Below are 23139 nucleotides of genomic sequence, written 5' to 3'. Positions count from 1 at the left end.
AGCGCTTTACAAAATTAAGGTAGACATAACCAGGGGCGGACTGACCATTTGGAAACTCGGGCACTGCCCGAGGGCCCGGGGTCAGTAGGGGGCCCCCATGAGATGCCCCTGGTACCTTTTTCATAAGCTTTTTTGAGTTTGGGCAAGGACACAGGGGCCCCATGATCCCCTATTGCCCGGGGGCCTCATGAGTTGTCAGTCCGCCCCTGGACATAACAGTTACAATACAATTTGGTACAAGAGGAAACAGAGCGGGCACCGGATCGCGGTGCTGCACGCTCCCAGAGAGCGCACACATGCAGGGGGCAGGGAGGCCCTTTCAAAACGGTCACCCGCCCCTGCACTGCCACCATCCGGCCTTTTATGTACAACAGCCGGACGGGAAGTGGTTAAAGAGAGAGGTTTTCAGGGATCGTCTAAAGGTGGATAGATTAGGAGACTGCCGGACAGATTGAGGTAGGGAGTTCCATAGACTCAAATACAGGCTGTTCTGGAAAAAGAGTGTGTTTTTTTTTTTTTTTTAAGGAGCACAATACGACAATACTTAAACAAAAATGAGCTGCACAGTCGAGTTGCCAGAAAGAAGCCTTTACTGCACCAATGCCACAATAAAGCCTGGTTACAATATGCCCGACAGCACCTTGACATGCCTCACCAGGCAGAAGGCTTATCAATGGAGGAGAGAAGAGCACACTGAGTTCCCAGCACAGCTAGAGAACTGACCATGCTTTGCTCTCCTACCTATTGTGGTCAGTTTTTATTAGGAAAGCAGAGGGACTGGCAGGGATTTCCCACAAAGGAAGCAATACAAAGCGAACAGGATATTTTTTCATACAAGTACATGGTACAGCGGGCACATATCAGGAATAGTAAATGTTGGGTTTACATATTCTTTAAGGTTACCAGTGTTTAAATCTATCATGGCACAGTCCAGGTGAAGAATAAAAATACATCATGGAACACTACATCATTCCATATTTTGCTTACATTGGGGGGTGCTTTTTTTTTTTTTTTTTTTAATCTCACTATATGGAAGTGTTTATTACAGGTTTAAGGCACTCACACTGCATCAGTGGTGTAAAATGGTGGTGAGGAGGGATTGTGACCCAATCACAGGAGCAAACAGAGCTGATCATTTGTGTGCTCTGCATGTTAGAGATGTTATAGAGGAGAGAATTGGGGATTAGGATGGCACTGCTGAGCTGTGCTGCACAGACCCCATCTGCAGGAGAGAGGGGCTGTCCATACAGGTGAACAGCAGACTGCTGATCGGTGGGACACAGTCACCTGCAGCAGATGGGGAGGGGGGGGTCACATGATCACGCTGCCTGTGCACTGTGCCTGCTATATAATCTGCAGCAATAAGCAGAGTGTGCAAACTCTGGTCCAGCCTGGGGCTCAGGCTCTCTGCATCCTTCTGATCATCACCTTCTTCTGGGCTGACGGATTCTCTGCACATCCAGGATGGGTCCTGTGAAATGTTTATTGCTGGCAGCTGTCTGCATTCAAGGTAAGAACCTCAGCCGCAGAGAAGGTTCACCGCTATGCTTTATTAGAGGACATTATTCCATCAAAATATGAATTAATGGTAGGAATATTTGCTTCTTCACTGATAATGCATGCATAGTCCTTTCAAGCCAATCCCAATTCTCACTGGTGATTAGGGATGTGCTTGTCTGTCTGTATATGTCATCACATGCATGATGGATCCCTTGTGTTCAGATATCTTTGAGGATAATTTATTCTTCACCAAAAAAAAATAAAAAATTAAACCAGATACCCGCTGCTTGACTTCTGATGTGCAGCTATATGTGCCGCCATGCCTCTTTATCCAAGGACATTGTTTCTTTAAGGATCATGCCAACATGGCACTCCTGCAGGTGGCCAAATTGAATGTTTGGCACTTGTCATTGACGTCTTTTGGCTACATCTGCTTGATAGAAGCACAGTGGCTGGGCAGCACTTTGGCCAAATGGTTAGCACTTCCGCCTGGCAGTACTAGGGTTGTTTGTTTGAATCCCAGCCATGGCACCTCCTGCCTGGAGTTTGCATGTTCTCCCTGTGCCTGCGTGGGTTTCCTCCGGGTACTCTGGTTTCCTCCCAGACTCCAAAGACATGCTGGTAGGTTAATTGGATCCTGTCTAAATTGGCCCTAGTATATGTATGTATGAATGTAAGTTAGGGACTTTAGATTGTACACCCCTTGAGGGTTAGGGACTGATGTGAATGTACAATATATATGTAAAGTGCTGGGTAAATTGACGGTGCTATGTAAGTACCTGGAATAAATAATAGAAGGTAACAGCTTTAGGAGATACCCCCCCCCCCCACCACCTAACTTATTCATAGAGGAGAAGTAAGGAAGGGCAAGCAAGGTACCCATATGAACCAATCGGACTTCAATAAGGCCATTTTAAGATAAAATCTGGTTCTTTGGGTGGACTGACCCTTAAAATGAGTCTTGATATAAACCATCATCACAAAACATTATTTCTAACGGTGAGCATCGGTCACTAATTATGTATATGGTCACCACAGCAAATCCAGAATAGTGCATACTATTTATTTCAAATACTTTTATAGTGCCGTCAATTTACAGAGTGCTTTACATATATATTGTACATTCACATCAGTCCCTAACCCTCAAGGGGTGTACAATCTAAGGTCCCTAACTCACATTCATACATACACATACTAGGGCCAATTTAGACAGGAGCCAATTAACCTACCAGCATGTCTTTGGAGTGTGGGAGGAAACCAGAGTACCCAGAGGAAACCCATGCAGGCACAAGGAGAACATGCAAACACCAGGCAGAAGGTGCCATGGCTGGGATATGAACCAATGACCCTAGTACTGCTAGGTAGAAGTGCTAACCATTTAGCCACTGTGTTGCCCTATATATCTAGACTCCATAGATTTTACTAAATGAATAGGATAATCTGCATCATTGAGGCTATAGAGCTGTAAAGTGATTGACAGCAGTCCACCAGCATCCTTAGACCCACAAGCTCTATTGACAGACAATGATGAAGTTGACAGATAAAAACTGTAAATGTACAATTAGTTATATATATATATTTATACAGTCCTGATTATGTGCTTTTCTTTTTCCTTCCTCTAAATAATTATTGATCTTCTGTGTTCAGTTTCTTCAATGCCCTTGTCCACCCAGCTTTCTGAGGAGGAAGAGAAGGTGAGAGATCTACTGAGCGTAAATGGAGTTCTGTTATCTTAATATATTGTGAAAAAGTGCTTGACTGTGTGTTGTACGAGCACAGCGTGGCCACTGTATAGCACGTTGCAGATTCTGGGTTCAATTCCCAAGGGGACTCTACCTATTTGTGTAAATTACTGTATCTGTGTGTTTTCATGTGTTCCAAAGATTTCCTAATCCACTGCTTCTGGTGTTGTTTTTATTGTTAATTTGGTGTATCAGAATTTTTATACTTGGTATATTACTGTGCTGATTTATTTTAGTGCATGGAATATCCAACATGATAGTGGTATAGGCACTAGTATTAATTTAGGATTAGGTTAAGGCTCGGTTCAAACCTATGCAGTTTGCATTTGATCTGTTTCTGCAGTGCGTTTTGAGTTTTTTTGCACATGCTTTTTGCAAGGTTTTTTTTTCTTGTTTCTAGGCAGATTTAAAATGCATAAAAAATGTACTACATGCTTTTCTGCAGCATTTCCATTGAAGTATATAGAACCAAAAACATAACTTTTGCATTTAAAAAAAAGTCCCTAACCCTTTCCAAAAAATGCACGGGGTGAAAACATAGAGATGTGAACGTGTCCAATAGGAAATCATGTTACACGGACTGTAGTGTGTTTCTGCAAAACGCAAAACACTGCGGAAAATGCTTAGATGTGAGCCTAGGGTAAGGTGGAATATAACTTGCTTTATTTGTGATGTATCATACATGTGCACTAAGGTATTACATGAAGCAAAAGGGTCAGATATGTATGAGGAAGGAAAGTTCACTTTTATCCAAAATTTTAATGCCAAAATTTTATATTCTGACAATTTCTATACAGATATTATCAGAGGCTGAAAAAAAACCATGATATATCCTTCCATACCATACTGTTAGGTTGATCAGCTTCAACATTGCCACTAGAATGTATGTTTTATGTAGGGAAAATAGGTGGCAAGCTTCTTGGTGGAGGGATTGCTGTGAGTGGTTCTGTCTACTCCGTGAAGTACTTTGGAAATGTCTTGAACTATAACTGACGAAAATCAGTTGAAATAAATACATGTGAAAAATTATGACAGTGGTCAACTGCTGCCAATAGTACAATGCTGGCGGAATTATGCATTTCCAATAAAATGTTTTATGTGTTAATGTGGAATCAACACCATTCCAATGATCATCAGGATGATCTTAGAAATGCAGATTTAGAGACGGCTTGGACTAGGACTAGACTTTATCCTTAAAGCCCAAGTGAACTGTGAACCCACTAAATACACTTCAGGTGAATTTAAACAAAGTCTTACAACTCTAAAATGATTTAATTCACTGTAAATGTATTTATTAGATTCACAGCTCATGCTTTTCAAAAGCAGCCACAGCCCAAGTAGAAAAGCCTGACCCCTGACAGCATGCTGCAGAGAAGGACATATACTCTGTGCAAGCAGACTTTCTGCAGCAGTCCAACACCCCCCCCCCCACTGGTTCAGAGCTAGAGCTCCCCAATCAGAAGCAAGCATGAGCTTTGCTGATCTTTGATCTCCAGCACTGACCCAGCAGGGGGCATGATGGATCTCTGCTGAGAGGCAACTGCTTACTCACAAGGATCCTTCTGGCATGGGACTGGATGTTGCTGTTCTCTAAAGTAAAGAAACTGCAAGAGGTAATTCACACAGGCACAGAGGCTCATACAGTATGAAAGAGCCATTTGTATATACTTCTGGAGCAGAGAGGAACTGTGTGCAGGCAGCTTATGTTAGTCAATGAAGACGCAGTGGCTGTACAGACCCATTTGCATTTTAGAGGCGTGCAGGGACAGATGCACAGCATTCAACGCACGCTGTCTATGCTTGGGGCCATGCACCCATTCCTGCACATTTGTCAAATCATTAGTAAGACCTCATCTGGAATATGCAGTGCAGTTTTGAGCACCAATTCACAAAAAGAACATTGGGGAACTGGAGAAAGTACAGAGAAGGGCAACCAAACTGATACGAGCCATGGAGGAGCTCAGCTATGAGGAAAGATTAGAGGAACTGAATTTATTCTCTCTTGAGAAGAGGAGACTAAGGGGGATATGTTCAACATGTATAAATACATCAGTGGTTCATATAGTGAACTCGGTGTAGAGCTATTCACCCTGAGGTCATCACAGAGGACAAGGGGGCACTCTTTACATCTGGAGGAAAACGGATTTAATCTCCAAACACAGAAAGGGTTCTTCACAGTGAGAGCTGTGAAATGTGGAATAGACTCCCTCAAGAGTTGGTTCTGGCCAGCTCAGTGGATTGCTTTAAAAAAGGCCTGGATTCTTTCTTAGATACACAGAATATAACTGGATACTAACATTTATAGGTAAAGTTGATCCAGGGAATATCCGATTATCTCTCGGGGGATCAGGAAGGAATTTTTTTCCATGCAGGAGCAAATTGGAGCATGCTTTGCTGGGTTTATTTGCATTCCTCTGAATCAACTGTGGGTATAGGATTAAAACTTTTTTCTTTTTTTAATGGTTGAACTGGATGGACTTTTGTCTTTTTTCAGCCTGACTATGTAACTATGTCAAACTCAGATGTGTGGGTGAGCCCCATAGCTACTGTGTCTCCATTGGCTAACATAGGCTGCCTCCACTCTACTCAAAAAACATAAACAAACAACTCTTGCATACCAAATGGGCCTCTGTGCCCATGTAAATAGGACTTTGAATATTTGATTTTATGCACCAGGAATTTAACCAATTGCTATTATTAAGGACAGGATCTTGTCCAAAATGCATAAGTAGAATACCTCCATTGTGTCTTTTTGTGCCTTTGGAGGTTAGTAAAGATTATTCCATGGGTACTCTGACTGCTGCTGGTCTTTCTGTTGGTTGGTGCTAACACATGGGCTCATTTCACTAAAATATATTTTTAGTTTATGATTTTAAGTTGCCATAATAATCGTTATTTTCCGGGACAATTAGAGAAGAGAATATTCACATGGCTGAAAATAGCCAATTGTTATAGCAAACAATGTATGTATAGCTTATGGAGTATGCCCATGAAGAGGTGTGGTTGTTGGCATGTGGGGTTTGGTTAACCAAGCTGATGTATGGCAGGGTTAAGTGGTATACTGCTATTTTCTGGAAATGGAATAACATATCCCTGTATTTGAAGGTCACAAGATGTATCATGGAGGTCCTTGCCGAGTCGCTGTCCACGCAGGGGTCCGAAAAGGTCAGCAGTGGCTGTATCCGACTACTCAGGGAAGGTCATGTCTCCTTTTGCTTCTTCTTGGCAATCACTTACCATGTTTAATTAACAATATGAAAATTCAATATTTATCAATATTTTCATCCAAGGTTTACCCAAGATTCAACATTTCTCAGGTGAAAAATGTGTGCATTTTAGGTGGACATTGTGTGAATTTTGGGTGAAAATATTGATAAATAGACTCCTTTATTTTGCCTATATCAAGTAATCAGGTTCTCAATTTTGTTTTCTCATACTGGGGACAATTCACAAAGTGGTACCTTACCACATCCAAGTATGCGGTAAGATACTGCACAGCGTTTTTCAAAAGGTTTGTTGGAATTCATTAAAAAATGCTACTAAAATAATGCATAAGTTATTTTATGAAGTCGAGCGGTATTTTAGTAGTGAAAAAATGCGGTAATGCAATGCCTGGCTGTAACTGGCATATTTATTGATAGTAGTTTCTTAAAAACTTGCTCCTTAATAACCATGGCAGTTACCAGTTGTTAAGGATGCTGGCAGCCACCTGCTCCTTAACAACTAGAACATACTGCATGCCTCAACCACTGCTTAATTACTGCATGCATTTAATTATTTTCTTCTGTGAGTTGACTTTACCATCTTTTTATGAGGTATTTACCGAGCGTTTTTGCTATTTGTGGTAAATACCACATACTAGCAATAGTGGATTGACATTCTCAGTATCACATGCGATATGTGGTCAAGTGACTGACGTAAGGCATGTTATAATCTTTATTGAATTGTCCCCATTGTCTCATCTTATCTCTGCAGTCATACTCCTACCAGGGGTAGGCAACCTGCGGCTCTCCAGCTGTTGCAGGACTACAAGTTCCATCATGCCTCTGCAAGTCATAGCTGTAGCTGTCAGTTTTGTAATGTTGCAATGCCTCATGGGAAATGTAGTTCCACAACAGCTAGAGAGCTGCAGGTTGCCTACCCTAATGCAACATAGCATGCTAAAGACTGTAGGAAGATAAGAATCCCAAAAACTGTGAGGTGGACAATAATTAAGTCAGATAAGTCAGAGATATCTCACTGCTGGAGTATGCAAGCCATACAAGAAGCCAGGGGCTGACTCAGCCCACCAGGCTCCAGATATAATTACAATATCATGTCTAGCCACATTGACCTATTAAGAAAAGCAATATACTGTGTGCATGTATGTGTGTGTATATATATATGTGTGTATATATATATATATATATATATATATATATATATATATATATATATACACACACACACACTATATTGCCAACAGTATTGGGACACCTGCCTTTCCACACACATGAATTTTGGGTTCAATATTGAGTTGGCCCACCCTTTGCAGCTATAACAGCTTCAACTCTTCTGGGAAGGCTGTCCACAAGGTTTAGGCACGTGCCTATGGGAATGTTTGACCAATCTTTCAAAAGTGCATTTGTGAGGTCAGGCACTGATGTCAGATGAGAAGGCCTGACTCGCAGTCTCCACTCTAATTCATCCCAAAGGTGTTCTATCAAGTTGAGGTCAGGACTGCAGGCATGCTGGTATGGCATGCTGGTATACTGATGTCTTAAGAGTTCCCTTCACTGGAACTAAGGGGCCAAGCCAATCCCCTAAAAAACAACCCCACACCATAATCCCCCCTCTACCAAACTTTACACTTTGCACAATGCAGGCAAGTACCGTTGTCTTAGCAACCGCTAAACTCAGAAACGTCCATCGGATTGCCAGAGAAGTGTGATTCATCACTCCAGAGAACATGTCTCCACTGCTCTAGAGTCCAGTGGCGGCGTGCTTTACACCACTGCATCTGACACTTTGTATTGCACTTGGTGATGTAAGGCTTGGATGCAGCTGCTCGGCCATGGAAACCCATTCCATGAAGCTCTCTATGCACTGTTGTTGTGCTAATCTGAAGGCCACACGAAGTTTGGAGGTCTTTAGCTATTGACTCTGCAGACAGTTGGCTACTTCTATACACTGTATGCTTCAGCATGCACTGACCCCGCTCTGTCATTTTACGTGGCCTACCACTTGGTGGATGAGTTGCTGTTGTTCCCAGTTGCTTCCACTTTGTTATAATACCACTAACAGTTGACCGTGGAATATTTAATAGCAAGGAAATGTCACGGATGGACTTATTGCACAAGTGGCAATCTATCACAGTACCACCCTTGAATTCACTGAGCTACTGAAAGCAACCCATTCTTTCACAAATGTTTGTAGAAGCAGTCTTCATGCCTGGGTGCTTGATTTTATACACATGTGGCCATGGAGGTGATTGGAACACCTGAATTCGATGATTTGGAGGGCTGGCCCAATACTTTTAGATATATCTTTTGTTATTTATTTATTTATATTTACTAACATACAATTAGTTTGAAGCTGCAAAGAAAAATTATTGGTTATTATTTGCTATGGGTTACTGCACTTTGCCATTGTTCCTAGACTTACTGCAGAATACAGTTTTTTTTATTATATCTTTTATTGAAGTTTAATTGAAAGTATAAAAAAAGTCCACATTACAAAAACCATCATAAATTCCTATTACATCTTACACATTCCCTTAAAACCCAACCCTCCCCCCCAAACCACCCCCACCCAAACCACCCCCACCCACACAAAATTCCCCTCCTATTGATCTAATCGTATATCTATATCTCTTTAGTGCTTTAAATTCTCCCAATCTACTACCGGGGAATCTTTCATTTTTAAATATTTTTCTGATGTTTTAAACTCGTTCCATCTACCCCAAATCTTTCTAAATTTTTCTGTTTCATCTTTCTCCATGAAACAAAGTTCCTCCATCCTGTTAACATATTCTATTCTATCAATCCAGTCCTTCATTGTTGGTGGATCCTGGGCTTTCCAAAACTTGGGGATTAAACCCTTAGCTACGCTAATCAGATGGTATACTAAGCTGTTTTTATATTGTTTTACTGACATCTCTGTTTTAAAGAAGAGACACACCCACGGGTCCTTCTGTATAGGTGTCCCCCAAATTTCCTGTATATGGTGTATTATCTAGTGCCAAAATAACAGAATGTTTGGACAATCCCACCATATATGTGTCATTATCCCTATTGCCCCACACTCTCTCCAACATGAAGGTGGTACTTCTTCTCGCTGTTTATGTGCCACACTTGGTGTACAATACCATCTGGATAAACATTTATAGTTCATCTCAACTATGTTTGTGTTCATCACCCCATGCATTAACGTAAACATTTTCCTCTTCTGGTGATCATTAATTTTTTTTCCCAATTCTATTTTCCAATCCTCCAAGAACGACGGGGATCCAGCTCCCCCCAATTCAGCCAAGATCTTATAAACCTTAGAGATTATATGTCCACCTCCCGTCTTAGAACTTAAGAGTTTGTCCAATGGGAGCATGTCCCGTCCTCAGAGGCTGGGGGAGTGTTGAGAAAAAGTGTCTCAATTCATCTAAAACAAAAAACAATTCCCTTTTATTCTTTAATTCTTGAAAAGGACATAACTTCCCTTTATCTACTATATCTCCCAACCGTGCATTTCTATCTTTAAACCATTTTCCCGAAATGTTTCCCCTCCCCAGGGGGAAAAAATTCTGTGTCTAGCAACGGTATCTGTAGTGAATTATATTTCCATCCCATGGACTTATGTAGACCATCCCAAACTCTCAATACTGCAGAATACAGTTTACCAGTGTCTCATTACAAGGAGATGAGAAGTCTATAGGAACAGATGCTATGTTGGGAAAATACTCATGAAGCACAATTTTAGTGTTGGTAACAGAGGGGGGTTTATTTATCAAAGCACCAAGGGAACTGTGATCATTGTACACCAATAGTATGCCATGTGGCCTTATTCTAAAAAAGGGTTTCATTCTTAAGTGCTAATATTTCTGCAGTAACCCAAAGTAAAAAGCAAAATCCACCTTGTACTGGTCTCACATCAGCTGATGTCTATGGTCACCAGTCTGATTCAAACTATTTCTGGAAAAGCACAGCTTCAAAAGAAAACCCAGTCCTGAATGGTTGCTACAAGGCTGTAGAGATTATCTGAGAAACTGCTTTGTTGAGACACAAAGCTCAATTCTTTGTTCACTAAAATCTCTCTGTCTTACAATATTGGGTTTTACAGATGAAAGACTAATCTCCATTCTGCGTCATCAACATCTCCTGAGAGAACTGGAGGACCTGAGCCATCGAGGTAAAGTGAACAGTTTTGGAGGATTTATCTCTTGGGGACTAATGTCTATTCTAACCTTGAGGAGTTCAGGATGCTGTAATGGTCAGATGAATTCAATCATCCCCAGCACTTGGCAATATAATTGAATTTTACATTTCCCTTTTCTCAGGAAGCACATGGTAGGCATGAAACTTGATAACAAAGATGTATTTTATATAATTGTTGTCCCCAGGTATCAGCCTAGTAAAACAGAGGTATATTGTCTTTTCAAATGTGAAAGCACAGTAGCAGGATGTAGTCTGTACAACTACTGCAGGACCCAACATCAGAGATAGAAAAATTTGGCACATTTAGGAGCAAACTGACCATCTACAACCTAACTGGCCTTGTACACTGTAGTGACGCAGATCATCCCTAAAGAGAGGCTTGCTAGCACACTGTCAGCCAGTTCTTTTGCTTAATCAGCACACATGCATCTCTACCTGACACCACCACCTCAGTGGCCTCCTTCAATAACCTCCATGTCTCAAGTCCGTGGTGACATTACCCAATCGAGGTGCTGGATTTTGTTTGTGCTAGAATGAGCCTTCCCTTATCACTTTACTAATATAAGTGAGACCCTAACAACCCCTTGTAAGATCAGTAAAGTTCAAGCTTTAACACCCAATAGTTTATACTGAGAATAAAAGACTCAAGTCAAAATGTTTGTGATAATGTAAGGATATCTAAAAATATTTGTCAGGTTTATATTGACTGTGAATAAACATTTCCCCAAACAGGACACATACAGCAATAATGTTTTTGGTTAGTTGGGAAGGGTTAGGTCCTTCTTTGGTTTCTTTATTGCTTTTAGTGTTCCTGTTAGGGGAAATTCCCCTAATTTTCTATCCTAGAGACAGCAGTCATCAGGATAGGAAGTGAAGAGTATTCTACTCAACCAGAATACAGAGAGCATTAAAATGCTGACAGCCGCTCTGACCCTTTCTCAACCTTTTTAAAACTGGAGGTATTTCTTTGGCACAGGATTTCTCAACCAGGGTTCCACTTATGGTTGCTGAGCAATTTCTGCTTTTCAGATAAGTTTTGATCTTTTTAACTATCTATAAGAGGTTAATTCTTCCCAATAGCCACAAGTGTAAGGAGCATTCTTCCTATTGACCTTCACACTAATGCAGGGGTGGGCAAACTGCGGCTCTCCAGCTGTTGTGGAACTGCCTTTCCCATGAGGCATTGCAACATTACAAAATTGACAGTTACAGCTATGACTTGCAGAGGCATGATGGAACTTGTAGTCCTGCAACAGCTGGAGAGCCACAGTTTGCCCACCCCTGCATTAGTGTGAAGGTCAATAGGAAGAATGCTCCTTACACTTGTGGCTATTGGGAAGAATTAACCTCTTATAGATAGTTAAAAAGATCAAAACTTATCTGAAAGTTATTTCAAGGGCTCCACCATGTTGAAAAGGTTGCAAAAGGCTGTTTTAGAACTATTGAGATGTAAAAGCTGTAAATGTAATAAGAGCAGTGTCATCAGTGCCTCTATGTGCCAGCAGTGTTCATGGATAAACCCACAATTTACTATTATAGCTGTGGAACATAAGGTCTTCGTATAAATGGAAAAAGGAGTATAACGAGCGCTGGACAGTTTTTAGAGTGAAATAGAGAAGCAGCTGGCATGAAAGGCAAGCCTCCAAAACGCCTCGTGGTGGACAATCATATACAAAAACATGCAGCGCTAGAGTGAATAGATCTATCTCATAATACGGAGTGACCACTTAATAAGATATAAACGCAGCTACCATAATAGTCTTATGCAACCAATATTATAACATTCTCATGGTTAAGAAGGTATAAATGGTGATAAAGGTGTCAAAGTCAATCTATCATCGGAGTGACGTAAATCTGTGACATCTGTGGTAGGAAATATGGCTGTGGAATGCACTAACCAGATAGCGCAAATAAAAGCGCATTGGAGTAAAATGACCTACTCCTGGTCACTGGATCAGGGAACCTGCTGGAATGGTGGTCGTCTCTACTATGGTCACCAGAGTCGTCCGTGTCCTCTCCAGTTATGGAATTCCCAGGTATCCGGTGGAGTAAACGTTCATCCGGTATGCAGTAGAATCCTTGTGTCAGCGACCTCCCGGGGTGCGATGTGAGCTCAAGGACCAGGAATCACCTTCAGGGCTCAGAAATAACCCAAAAGAGAGGCTTCCGATAGTGTGATAACTTTTATTATGGAGTAGTAGACAAAAAACGCACTTACATGGTGCAATATGCACTTCCAAAGATGGCCGCCCGTGTCAAGGTGTGGACCATGTGGGTAGTGGTTGTGGGTCAAATAGCATCTCCCTAACGCGTTTCGTGGCAACGTTTTCTAAGGTCTTGCTTGCAGTGTGTTGGAACTGCTGAAGTATGTCAGGACTAGCTATTATGGTAGTTCATCTATGAAGAATTATTTATGTATTCATTTATAAGAATGCTTTGTTTACTCTCATCTTGTATTATTAAACCCTTGCAGTAGTGCTGATCTCTTGACCATGGCTACATTTTTTCTATCCTCTTTCCAACATTTTTGGTCTCTCTGTTCATAACTATGATGTATAACTGGCTACATTTACACTTTACATTAAACCTCAGGCACCTCGTGATGCTGGCATGTACTTGTACTTGCCTTCTAATTCATTTTGTGCCCAGGGAAAACACTGGGTGCTTGGAACAGACATTGGTTTCCCCAATCTGCAAACAGTGCCTAGAATCCAGGGTCCTCCCCAGACACAAAGAAAGTAATTTGAAGATGAGCTTGAGTACCATATGCACCAGTAATGATAGTATTTTAAAATTTGGTGGGCATGGCAGGTTCAATCTAATATTCTTTCTACTCATCCTGTATATAAAAATCCTACAAAGGGTATTTCAGAGGTTTTTTTTCCACTTGCATAGAGCAACAAAATATTAGTATAAGGTACAGTAATGGGTGTTGTCTAAAATCCATGATCTCGGCTGTGACACTTAACATCACCTGCCTATATTCACCCTGTGTTTATGCTACCTTTAGAAAAGTCCCAGCAGCAAGGAGAACGGGAAAGCAGTGAAGAAGAAGAACTTAAGAAAAGAACCAATGAGAGTCCTGTACCTGCTACTAAAAAAGATACACAAGCAAAGAGAACAGACAATGAAGAATCAAAAGAGTTTGAGAAGATCGAAAAAGTAGAGGTGAAACAGAAAGAGCACGGTGCATCAGCTGAGGAGAAAGCCCAGGAGTTGCTGGAGGAAGAGGAGGACAAAAGAAGCCCTGCTGCAAAGAGAGATGACAGTCAAGGAAAAAGAGCTGGAAATGTGGTCAGGGATGCTGCAGCCACCAAGAGAAAGGACATGGAGAAAAAACAATTTAGTGATGAGAATGAGGAAAACAGCTCAGAGGAAGAGCATGGCAGAGGATACCATGAGAACAGCAAAGGGTGGTACCACAGGGACCATGACGAATGGGAAAAAAGAAAAAGAGGATCCCAGAGAAGGATGGCAGAGGACCCCAGCCAAGAAGAAACAGCCCAGTTTGAGACAGAAGACAGAGGTGTGAAATATTTCAACTCCAAGACTCACATGCATGGTTATCCTGGTGAAGAGAAGAGACACATCCACCACCCAGAAGAAGGAGACTTGGACAGGGAGAGGAACTACTATGGACAAGAGGAAGATGAAATGGGGAGGGAGAGACACCATCACAATGGCAGACCTGGAAATCATGAACAAAGAGAAGAGGAAGAAGAGAGGGAGCTGGAGGAAATGGAAGAACGAGAGGAGCATAGAGCTGAGGTGAGACAGTGAGAACAAAATAGTGGGTGAAAAATATTTAAAGCTTATCTCAAGCTAGCCCTAGTCAACCTTTGCCATCAAGGTGTACCTCCTTCTCCATCTAAATACCCAATTACATATTCTAAAAGCCACAAATACTTTTCTGAATTTCTTGGTCATGCTAGGTCCCAAGTCTCCTATTTCCTGGGTTGCAGATGTGTCCATCTGATGGCCATGTTGCTGCTTTGGTGACATAGACACTTCTTATTTAAATTATGAGACTCAGAGGAGGTACTTTTGCCCATTTACTTTTGCCATTTGCTTTGAAAAACATGGGCCTGTCATAACTGACCATCCTTTGCTAGTTGCCCGGTTCTCATATTGACCTTCTGGCTTCCGTACTTTCTCAGCCACTGACCAGGAACAAATGTTAATAACAGGAAAGTAGAAGCTAAGTCAGAAGTCATTATCTGCATACCTGTTCTGGAATAGTGACTCCAACTGCTGAATCAAGAGGGACAGGATCAGGGGCGGACTGACAACTCATGGGGCCCTCGGGCAGTAGGGGATTATGGGGCCCTTGTGTTCTCGCCCACACCCAAAAAAGCCTATGAAAAAGCCAATGAGAGGTACCAGGAGCATCTCATGGGGCCCTCTACTGACCCAGGGCCCTCGGGCAGTGTCCGAGTGCTCGAATGGTCAGTCCGCCCCTGGACAGGATGATATCCAGGCAACTAGTACTATCAGAATATGAAGTCAGCAATTGCAGTAGGCCGATCTGAAGACAGTGCCTGTCAAGGAGGGCAGAATGTGGCCTGGTTGGTCCAACCCAAAGGGGAGCATTCTGAAGATAAAGAAGCAGGCCCTAAACCTTCCTTACCCCCCCGGAACCTCTCCCTACCCCTAGTGCTGTCCGAGACAGGTGCGCTCTCTCTATACTAACTGCTTCACAAATGCATGCCAAAACCAAGAGGCAGGGACTTAGAGACTCTGCTTGACCCGAGATGGCCACCAGGGTCACCTGGATCCAGTGTAGCCAATAGGGTTGCCACCATCCCTTTAAAACCGAACTTGTATTATTTACACAGGTTCTGTGGCTGCTTAAGGTGGTAATTAAACTCACCTAGTGCCTTATGTGCATTAAATTAGCCTCAGAACCTGTGTTTGGTTTTAAAGGGATGAGGTGGCAACCTTAGTAGTCAACTGGTATGCTGCCCCAGGGGACCGAGGGAATTATAGGGAAACCCGGTTTCTCTTGACTTTCTCCTCCAGCTGCATTACCGTTCTGGACGATCGCCACCTGCAGTAGAGAATGTAGACTGTACTTGCAATAGAGCTGAGAAGAGGAAGAGGTGCTTGTAGGCAAGAGTATATAGTTTTGTGTTTCACAGGGCAGAGTTGGGAAGGCTGATAACATTGTTAGAGATTTCAGTTCGGTAAATGGGAAGTTACTAGGACACCAGATTTCTGGCAGGATTCATAGATATTTTTCTGTACTTGCAGAAAATCTACTTTGCCTGAAGAAAAGGAAACTACTGCAGCCACCATATCTAAGGGCTGATCATCTGCAATAAATAAAAATTTATTTTGGGGTTGAATATACTTTAAACCAACCTGAAGTCAAAAAATATATTCCTTTTTTTTTTGGTGGTGTCAGCAACTCATATGTTAAAGGATAAGTTCACCTTTTAGAACATGTTACATGCTTCAGCTGCTGCCACCTCTCCCCCCAATCTGCCTCTCAACGTAAGAGCGGGCAGGGGATCCTCTTGCTTTACCTGCTGTCACAATTCAAAAACAGCTCCGCGAACATGGCTGTGGAGGTCATTCACAGTTTCCTGTGAATGAATGAACTACAAGTACTGTCAGCCACTACGGCAGATGGCTTGTAGCTCTGATTGAAATATGAGGGTGCTGATGAGCACCTTTGTAGTTTATTCACAAACCCTGCAGCTTTCAAACTGACAGCCTGTATAAAGGTACAGGTGGAAGGCTGCAGGGCTTGTCTGCAGAAGACTGACGTTGCACCCCTGGTCCACTGATCACAGGTGCAATGCTTTCCAGGCTCCTGCAGGGAAAAAATAAATGCACATTTTTTTTCTGCAAAAATATGGGTATTTAATTTTTTTCTAAAAAAGGTGAACGTTTCCTTTAATAATTCTGTATTCATTGTAAGCACCCCGTATGCCTGAACTACTGGTGTTAAATGATAATGCATAGTACTCCAGAGTCATATAAAACAATCACAGCCGTGCCCTTTCATTTGTTTGTTTGAACTGACTTAAACTGATTACAAGTAGAACTATGGCCTGTTATTAAAAAGTATGTGCTGCAGCAATTATACAGTAAGTGCCTACGCACTTGCAGTTTTCTCTTTTTCTCCTTTAAAGTCCCACAAATACCTGTTGATCCTGCCAGTGAAATCCATCTCAAGCAACTTCCCTTGATGGTGTGGCAACAATGCTGAACTGCTTCTGAATTCAGACTGTGCTGTTTTTGCATTACAGTGTCATGAAAATGTTTGCAGGGGTTTGTGGCTATAAGCATTGTCACTACTATTTCACAAGCCTGTAGCTTGCCAATCCCTGGCCATACCTAGTCCCAGGGGCATCCCTAGGGTTGGTGTCACCCGGTGTGGTAACACTTGGTGTCAACCCTCTGACTATCCCCGCTGGATGGATCGGATCTGTCGATTGAGCATAATGGATTGGAGTCTGATCCATTATGCTCTCCAATCCACAGATCCAATCCATCCTGCGGGGATTGTCGGCTTGCAACCTATATGGGGTTAACTGATCTCTCCACGAGCTCCACAAAAAGATACATTTTAAAACAATCCCCAAGATGGATCGGATTTGCGGATTGGGGAGCATAATGGATCGGACTCTGATCCATTATGCTCCATCCGTAGATCCGATCCATCCTGCAGGGATCATCTGCTTGCTTTAAAACTTACCTTTTCGTGGAGCGGGTTCGGTGTCACCCCGGTACAGCGTGCACCCCCCACACCTGCCTAGGGACGCCACTGCCTAGTCCTGCCCACTGCTTTCTGGATTGCCAGCACTGCCTGAATCCCTAACAACTGTGAGCTGCAGTGTCTCAGAGGGGGTGTATGTGAGACACACAAATGAAGGAGGATTTGGCCAACTCATGGAAGATAAAGGAAGTTTTGTTGTTTACTTTATGAGGCTTATGCATCACATTGTAACTAGATGTGGGACTTGTTATAAAGAGCCTTTAGTTGTACTTTAAAGCGTATTCTGTGAATCTTTCCAAAAACTGTTCCTTTTATGTCCAACTTGGGCCTAGGTTATGTCCCCTAGCCTGTCACTGCTGGAATCCTCCATTATCAGTGATTCTCAGTGTCTCTGGATTTATCTGAGGTTTTATGCCCCAGTAATATGTTTGTACTGGACCAGAATAAGTAGCAAAGTGCAAGCTTCTCTGCCATAAACTATCTGTACTTTTGGCGTGTCTTAGATTTATTACGGGATAGACTGAATCTGTGTTTTCATTTTTTTTTTAGCCTGAATTTGTTGTAATCAGACTTTATGGCAGTTCTTCAGGGCGTCCACTGGACTTTAGTTATTTGATATAACATCAACAGCAATAAATATTCTTATCATAAATGTTGTGCTCTGTCAGTTTCTTTAAGGTAGAATTCTGTCTTTTCCTATTAAGTTCACCTAAGTTCGCTTTAAAGTACAACTAAAGGCTCTTTATAACAAATCCCACATCCAGTTACAATGTGATGCATAAGCCTCATAAAGTAAACAACAAAACTTCCTTTATCTTCCATGAGGTTTATTCATTGCTTGAATAAAGTTAAATCAGCTATTATGTGGGACAAAGCAACCCATGGAGCATTTTAAAGTACAAAACCAGCAGTGGCAGACACCTTGTTTCTGACTCCTTGTTAGTTCTTTAAAGCCCAATCAGCCTTCAGTTAAAATTTGTTAAATACAGCCAAAATAGCCACAGCCTGAATAAAAAAAGTCTATCCCTCACCAGCAGCTGCAGACTGGGACCTTTCCATTCTATGGGGAGGCAGTAGTCTAATTGCAGAGGTCCGACCCATCCCCTATTAAATAACTACAATCCGCATAGCTCATGTTCCCCCTTAATTGGAGAGCTCTGACCAGGGGCAGACTGACAACTCATGGGGCCCCTGGGCAATAGGGGATCATGGGGCCGCTGTGCCCTTGACCAAACTCAAAAAAGCCTATGAAAAAAGGTACCAGGGGCATCTCATGGGGCCCCCTACTGACCCCGGGCCCTGGCTCTGACTCTACTTTGCAGCTGCTGGCAGGGGAGAGACTTTTCTGCTCAGGCTTTGACTGCTTTTTTTGAATGAAAATTACCAGTAAGACTTTGCAAACCTTTAATTTTGATGAACCTGAAATATATTTAGATTTATTTAAACTGACCATTCAATGGGGCTTTAAAATAACAAACTACAATAAGGCTTATGCAACAAACTGAATATTCAGTTTTAAATTATAATTTTGCATGTTTTTTTCTTAACAAAAGATGAATATTTGCTGCCTTATTGAGTGTTGTTTACTGTTTGTGAGTCTGAATATTCAGTTTAAAGCCCAAACTTCAGCTATATTAGCAACTGCAAAAAATGTCATGGTCCTTCATACAAAAGGTGTTCAGTCTTAAATTTTATTTTATTTAGAAAGCAGCCACAGCCTGAGTAGACAAGCCTATCTCCTGCCAGCATGATACAGAAAAGAACCCATGCTTTGTGTGTGGAAGCTGTGGTCTCTCTTCAGATGTCCAACACATCCCTTGTTGAGTCAGAGCTAAAAATTTCCAATCAATAGGGGGGCATTGGTCTGACTCAGCAGGGAGTGGATCAGACCTCTGGAGAGAGACCACTACTTCCACAAGGAAAGCAACGGTCCTTTTCTGAAACATGCTGCCAAGAAATAGGCTGCTCTGCTCAGGCTTCAGTTGCTTTGTTATCTTTTGTTTCATAGTTTGTGAAATATATTTAGCTGGTTTATACAGAAGGTTCAATGAAGCTTTAAGTGTCAGCACAGTTTCAGCTAGTTCTCTTTATTATTCTGATCACACAGATCAAATACATGTAACACCCTCCAGTTCTAGTTGGTTAGGTTGGTTGGTTTATTTTTTTAAGATAGAGGCTGAGTAGCAGGACAGGCAGGGAGGTTCTGAAGGTCAGAGCTTCTGGATCCCTCCCACCTCTCCAGAAATCTGAGAGCTTTCTGGAAGAGGGACAGGGGAGGGCAGGAGGTTCAGATCTGTATGCTTAAGGGACCTTGGCCAATCCCCTGGCAGGGAGCTGGGAATGGTGACCAAGGCAATCCTTAAGAATTACAGAGCCTGGGAGCAGAGTAAGGTAGTGTTGGGTGGAAGATGGAGTGAGAGACTGGAGTGTGGAGCCTGTGAGGGGGCCCAGGGAGGGGCCTTTTGTCTCCTTGATAGGGACAGCCTGTGAAGCAGGGAAAGAGGCAGCCCAGCATAAGGCCTGAAGGCAGCACCAAGCTAACAGGAAAAGATAGGTGCAATACCCAACTTGTCTTTATCTGGGACTGTGCTAAGTTTACAGCTCCTGGGCCCCCTTGCCCAAGGATACCCTCAAGGCAGCTGGGTGAAGAGCAGATATCATCTGGGGTCTGAGGAGGTACACCAGAGAGCCTTTTGTGTTCTCAAAGGATGTGCTATCCACATTTTTTGTACATCGTTTCTAAGGAGTTTGTCCTCGGATTCTGCAGTACCTCGGGCATCCCATATACCCCTAGACCCTATCCAAGTTCTAAACCCCTTAATAAAATCACAAAACCAAGCTCAAGGACTGTTTAGTGACTCCTGTGTACAAAGTTTGGAAGAAAATGTGTGTTGCCTGGCTGTGCAGAACTTTAAGGGGACCCAAAACTCAGTGACTCCTAAGAGGGTAGTGCTACATACAGTATGTATGGCCTAATCAGTTAAAAATTTGTCAAACTGCCACGTCTGTTGATTGGACCATACCACTGCTTAAAAAAGAGAATGTGCACATTTATAAAGTTCTACAAATGTGCTTAGCACTTTGCTTTGGTACTTTAAACCCCCCATTCAATTACATGAATAGGAAAAAAGGGGAAAGGAAGAAAGCCTAGGCCTGTTGAAGTCTTGTGCCTGGCCTCTCAGCCAATCAAGGAGTGTTTTCTCTAGCATTATGCAGAGAGCACACCATAGGACAGTACAACCTTCATTTTTTGATTGGAACACAAAATGCAGGCACAGTATGCAGTAAGCACTGCAGTTTCCAGTGTACAATATATAGCAATATCCGCCCTCCATTATACATGAAGGCCCTAGTAAGGGCTATGGCAGTGTTCACAATTCATTTTTATAGCCTTGTATTATTGTGCCTTTAAGGAGCGGAATATCCAAGAGGTGGAAGAAGAACTGAGGAAGGCAGCAGAACGCTTGCAGGAAATCCACCGGGGCTGAGAGAAACAAGAAGGTTCAACCCTGCGTCTTCCAGCCAATATTCTGCACATATCTTGCGCATTGTCTGATATCTCATGTACACGATTCCCTGGTATTCTTCTACGCTGGCCTGTATACCATTTATACAACAGCAGGCTGTATCTGTTGCTATTGTAAAATAAAGCTTTCCTGCAATGTTAGTACATTAAAGAGGAATTCCACTATGTATTGTGTATATTTATATTAGCCTCATAGCAACTCACTATATATATTATAATATATATATAGATAATAGATATATATATATATATATATATCACCGTATGGTTTCTTTTGCCTCTAATTTGGAATGTGACCACTTCTCAGCACATCAAAGCTGAGCAAGATTAAACCAGGGAAAAAAATGAACTCCTATAATGCAGTTAAGGCTCTCATTGTTCTGATCCTGCATGATATAGATGTTGTGGAGCAGAATGTGCAAAGTGCAATGACTGGGTCAATTGTCATCACATCCAAAGAGATTTGTTTTACTGCAATTCATAGGAGGAGAAACTGGAACCTGGTTTAATACATTCAGTGCACATTGCCTAGCCTAGTGCAATTCTATTGGGTACTTAACTTCTAATCTATTGCAAGGAAAATAAAATTCAACGTGTGATTTAATTATGTTGGGCTTATCAGTGACTCATTGTGCTATAGTGGAGCTCTTTTTTTTCAGATCAGATCCTGTTTTGTTTTTTTTTTTTGTATCTAGAGCAGGATAGTGATCTGTCCTTTTTCTGAAGTCAATTTGCTTCACCAAAGTTGCTCACACGACATCTAGAAGTTCTTAAATCTAGGAAAGTATTCTATTGTTGGTTCAGCTACAACCTATTCAATATGTTAACATCACGCAGCTATACTTTACAGAAATATTAGTTTTTAATTTAAGTTACAATTAGCAGAAGAACGGCAGTGTCAAATAAGGGAAGAGGGGAATAATGTCCTAGGTAGCATTGGACCCTCTAGAAACTGTACATAGATGGTCATATATGTAATTCCGGTCTCTGTTCTGTGATTATATTCAAGTCTTGCTGTGAAAATTAAATAAAAGTGAAAATTTCAGGGTCCATTTTCTTTAGTTAATGGAAGCTATGAATGCCAGTGTGCTTTGTGTCAAAGTCCATTCTTTTGGAAATTCTGTAGTAAACTCTTTGCTGAAATATGGGAGATGAAATGTGCAGTCCAAGGTTAGCCTTCTTTGTACTCTAAAGTTGCTTGAAAGAGTAAAGTTCTTGTTACCTATAGCAACTGTCAATTCTCCCTTTTGTCTTCCCAGTACAGTTTGATAAAAAGACTGATTGGTTGCTGTGGGAAACAAGACCGACTTTCCAAGAGGCCTATTGTTTAAGTCCAGTAGAAGAAGCTCCATGCTTGTCTACATCATGGCCACAAGCACACAAATGTCCACCAGAAATCCACAAAAGTGGACATGTTATTTGTCAACAATCAGCAGACAGGGGTGGGGTATACATATTAAAATAGGAAGAAGAACTGAGCTGCCTCTTGCATGGCTCTGGCAAGGACCTCCTCTCTGTACTGTGCTCCTCACACTGGGGGACAGAGGCCGGGAGCTCCATGATTGAGGTTTGCTCCTGGTTGCTTCCTAGAAGTTTGTCCACATGAGAGAGTAAAGCAGAGAAAAACTCAGGCACTCCTTCATATCCTGGAAGAGAAATTTAGGAATGCATGTTTATTCTGATTAGTATGGTTACCAGTAGTTGCTGTTGAATATTGAGGATTCTACTAAAACCTTCTGTTTCATTCATTTAATTTTTACAGAGAAAGATTTTGTTGCAAATAGACTGTTTAAAAGTGGGCTCAGTAGTTATCTTTTTTGAAAACTGCAGTCCAAATGAGTTAGTAAATCCAGAGGGTGACTAGGAGAAATCCAGGTAAGTGAAAACCTCAACCTTTGAAATAAAAGTATAGCTTGGTACCACCACTGTACTTCCCAAGGTCCATATTTGATGATGGGTACTCAGGTGTCAGCTACGTTTTTACAGAAAATGTCAGAAATTGTAACTCACCCGCTTATATCCCAGAATCTATCAATTACTTTGACAAGCAGTTTTCAAGTAATATCTACTTATGCACTTTTTCATCATATGCTTTGTTTAAATTGCCCAATTTTATGACCGGTGTATCCCAGGAAACACTGCAACTTTGCCACACTCATTTAATCCAAGCTCTGTGTAACCCCTAGGACCAAACTCTAAGCAACGCCCCTCAATTGGGGTGAGTGGGTCCGCTTCAAGAAT

At 41.9% G+C, this 23139-nt stretch overlaps 2 protein-coding genes across 3 annotated transcripts in view; one reads left to right on the top strand and one right to left on the bottom strand.

Annotated features, from left to right (window-relative positions):
* The first annotated feature begins 1280 nt into the window (after window positions 1–1280).
* On the top strand, window positions 1281–21948 carry CCER2 (coiled-coil glutamate rich protein 2). The gene is made up of 6 exons (XM_089658223.1): window positions 1281–1510; window positions 3148–3194; window positions 6348–6441; window positions 10554–10622; window positions 13659–14416; window positions 20786–21948. The coding sequence occupies exons 1-6, from the start codon at window positions 1465–1467 to the stop codon at window positions 20858–20860; spliced, it is 1089 nt and encodes a 362-aa protein (XP_089514349.1). The 5' UTR covers window positions 1281–1464; the 3' UTR covers window positions 20861–21948.
* LOC149440711 (inositol-tetrakisphosphate 1-kinase-like) overlaps window positions 21739–23139 on the bottom strand; it is a 37919-nt gene continuing 36518 nt past the window's right edge. For both annotated transcript variants that reach the window (XM_089658221.1, XM_089658222.1), the window contains exon 10: window positions 21739–22544. In XM_089658221.1, the coding sequence (XP_089514347.1) occupies window positions 22321–22544 (224 nt within the window). In that variant the 3' untranslated portion in view covers window positions 21739–22320. The remainder of the gene's footprint in view (window positions 22545–23139) is intronic.

This window comes from Staurois parvus, unplaced genomic scaffold (genome assembly GCF_062004578.1).
Source record: "Staurois parvus isolate SC_StPar_1 unplaced genomic scaffold, SC_StPar_1.0 ptg001058l, whole genome shotgun sequence".
Taxonomy (NCBI): Eukaryota; Metazoa; Chordata; class Amphibia; order Anura; family Ranidae; genus Staurois; species Staurois parvus.
This window is presented reverse-complemented; position numbering and strand designations above follow the sequence as displayed.

Bases quoted from the DNA above. Each gene is read 5' to 3' on its own strand.
- CCER2 (XM_089658223.1), top strand. From the start codon at position 1,465: ATGGGTCCTGTGAAATGTTTATTGCTGGCAGCTGTCTGCATTCAAG. The intron at 1,511-3,147 runs GTAAGAACCTCA...TTCTGTGTTCAG, and splicing joins GGCAGCTGTCTGCATTCAAG to TTTCTTCAATGCCCTTGTCC. The intron at 10,623-13,658 runs GTAAAGTGAACA...TGCTACCTTTAG, and splicing joins GGAGGACCTGAGCCATCGAG to AAAAGTCCCAGCAGCAAGGA.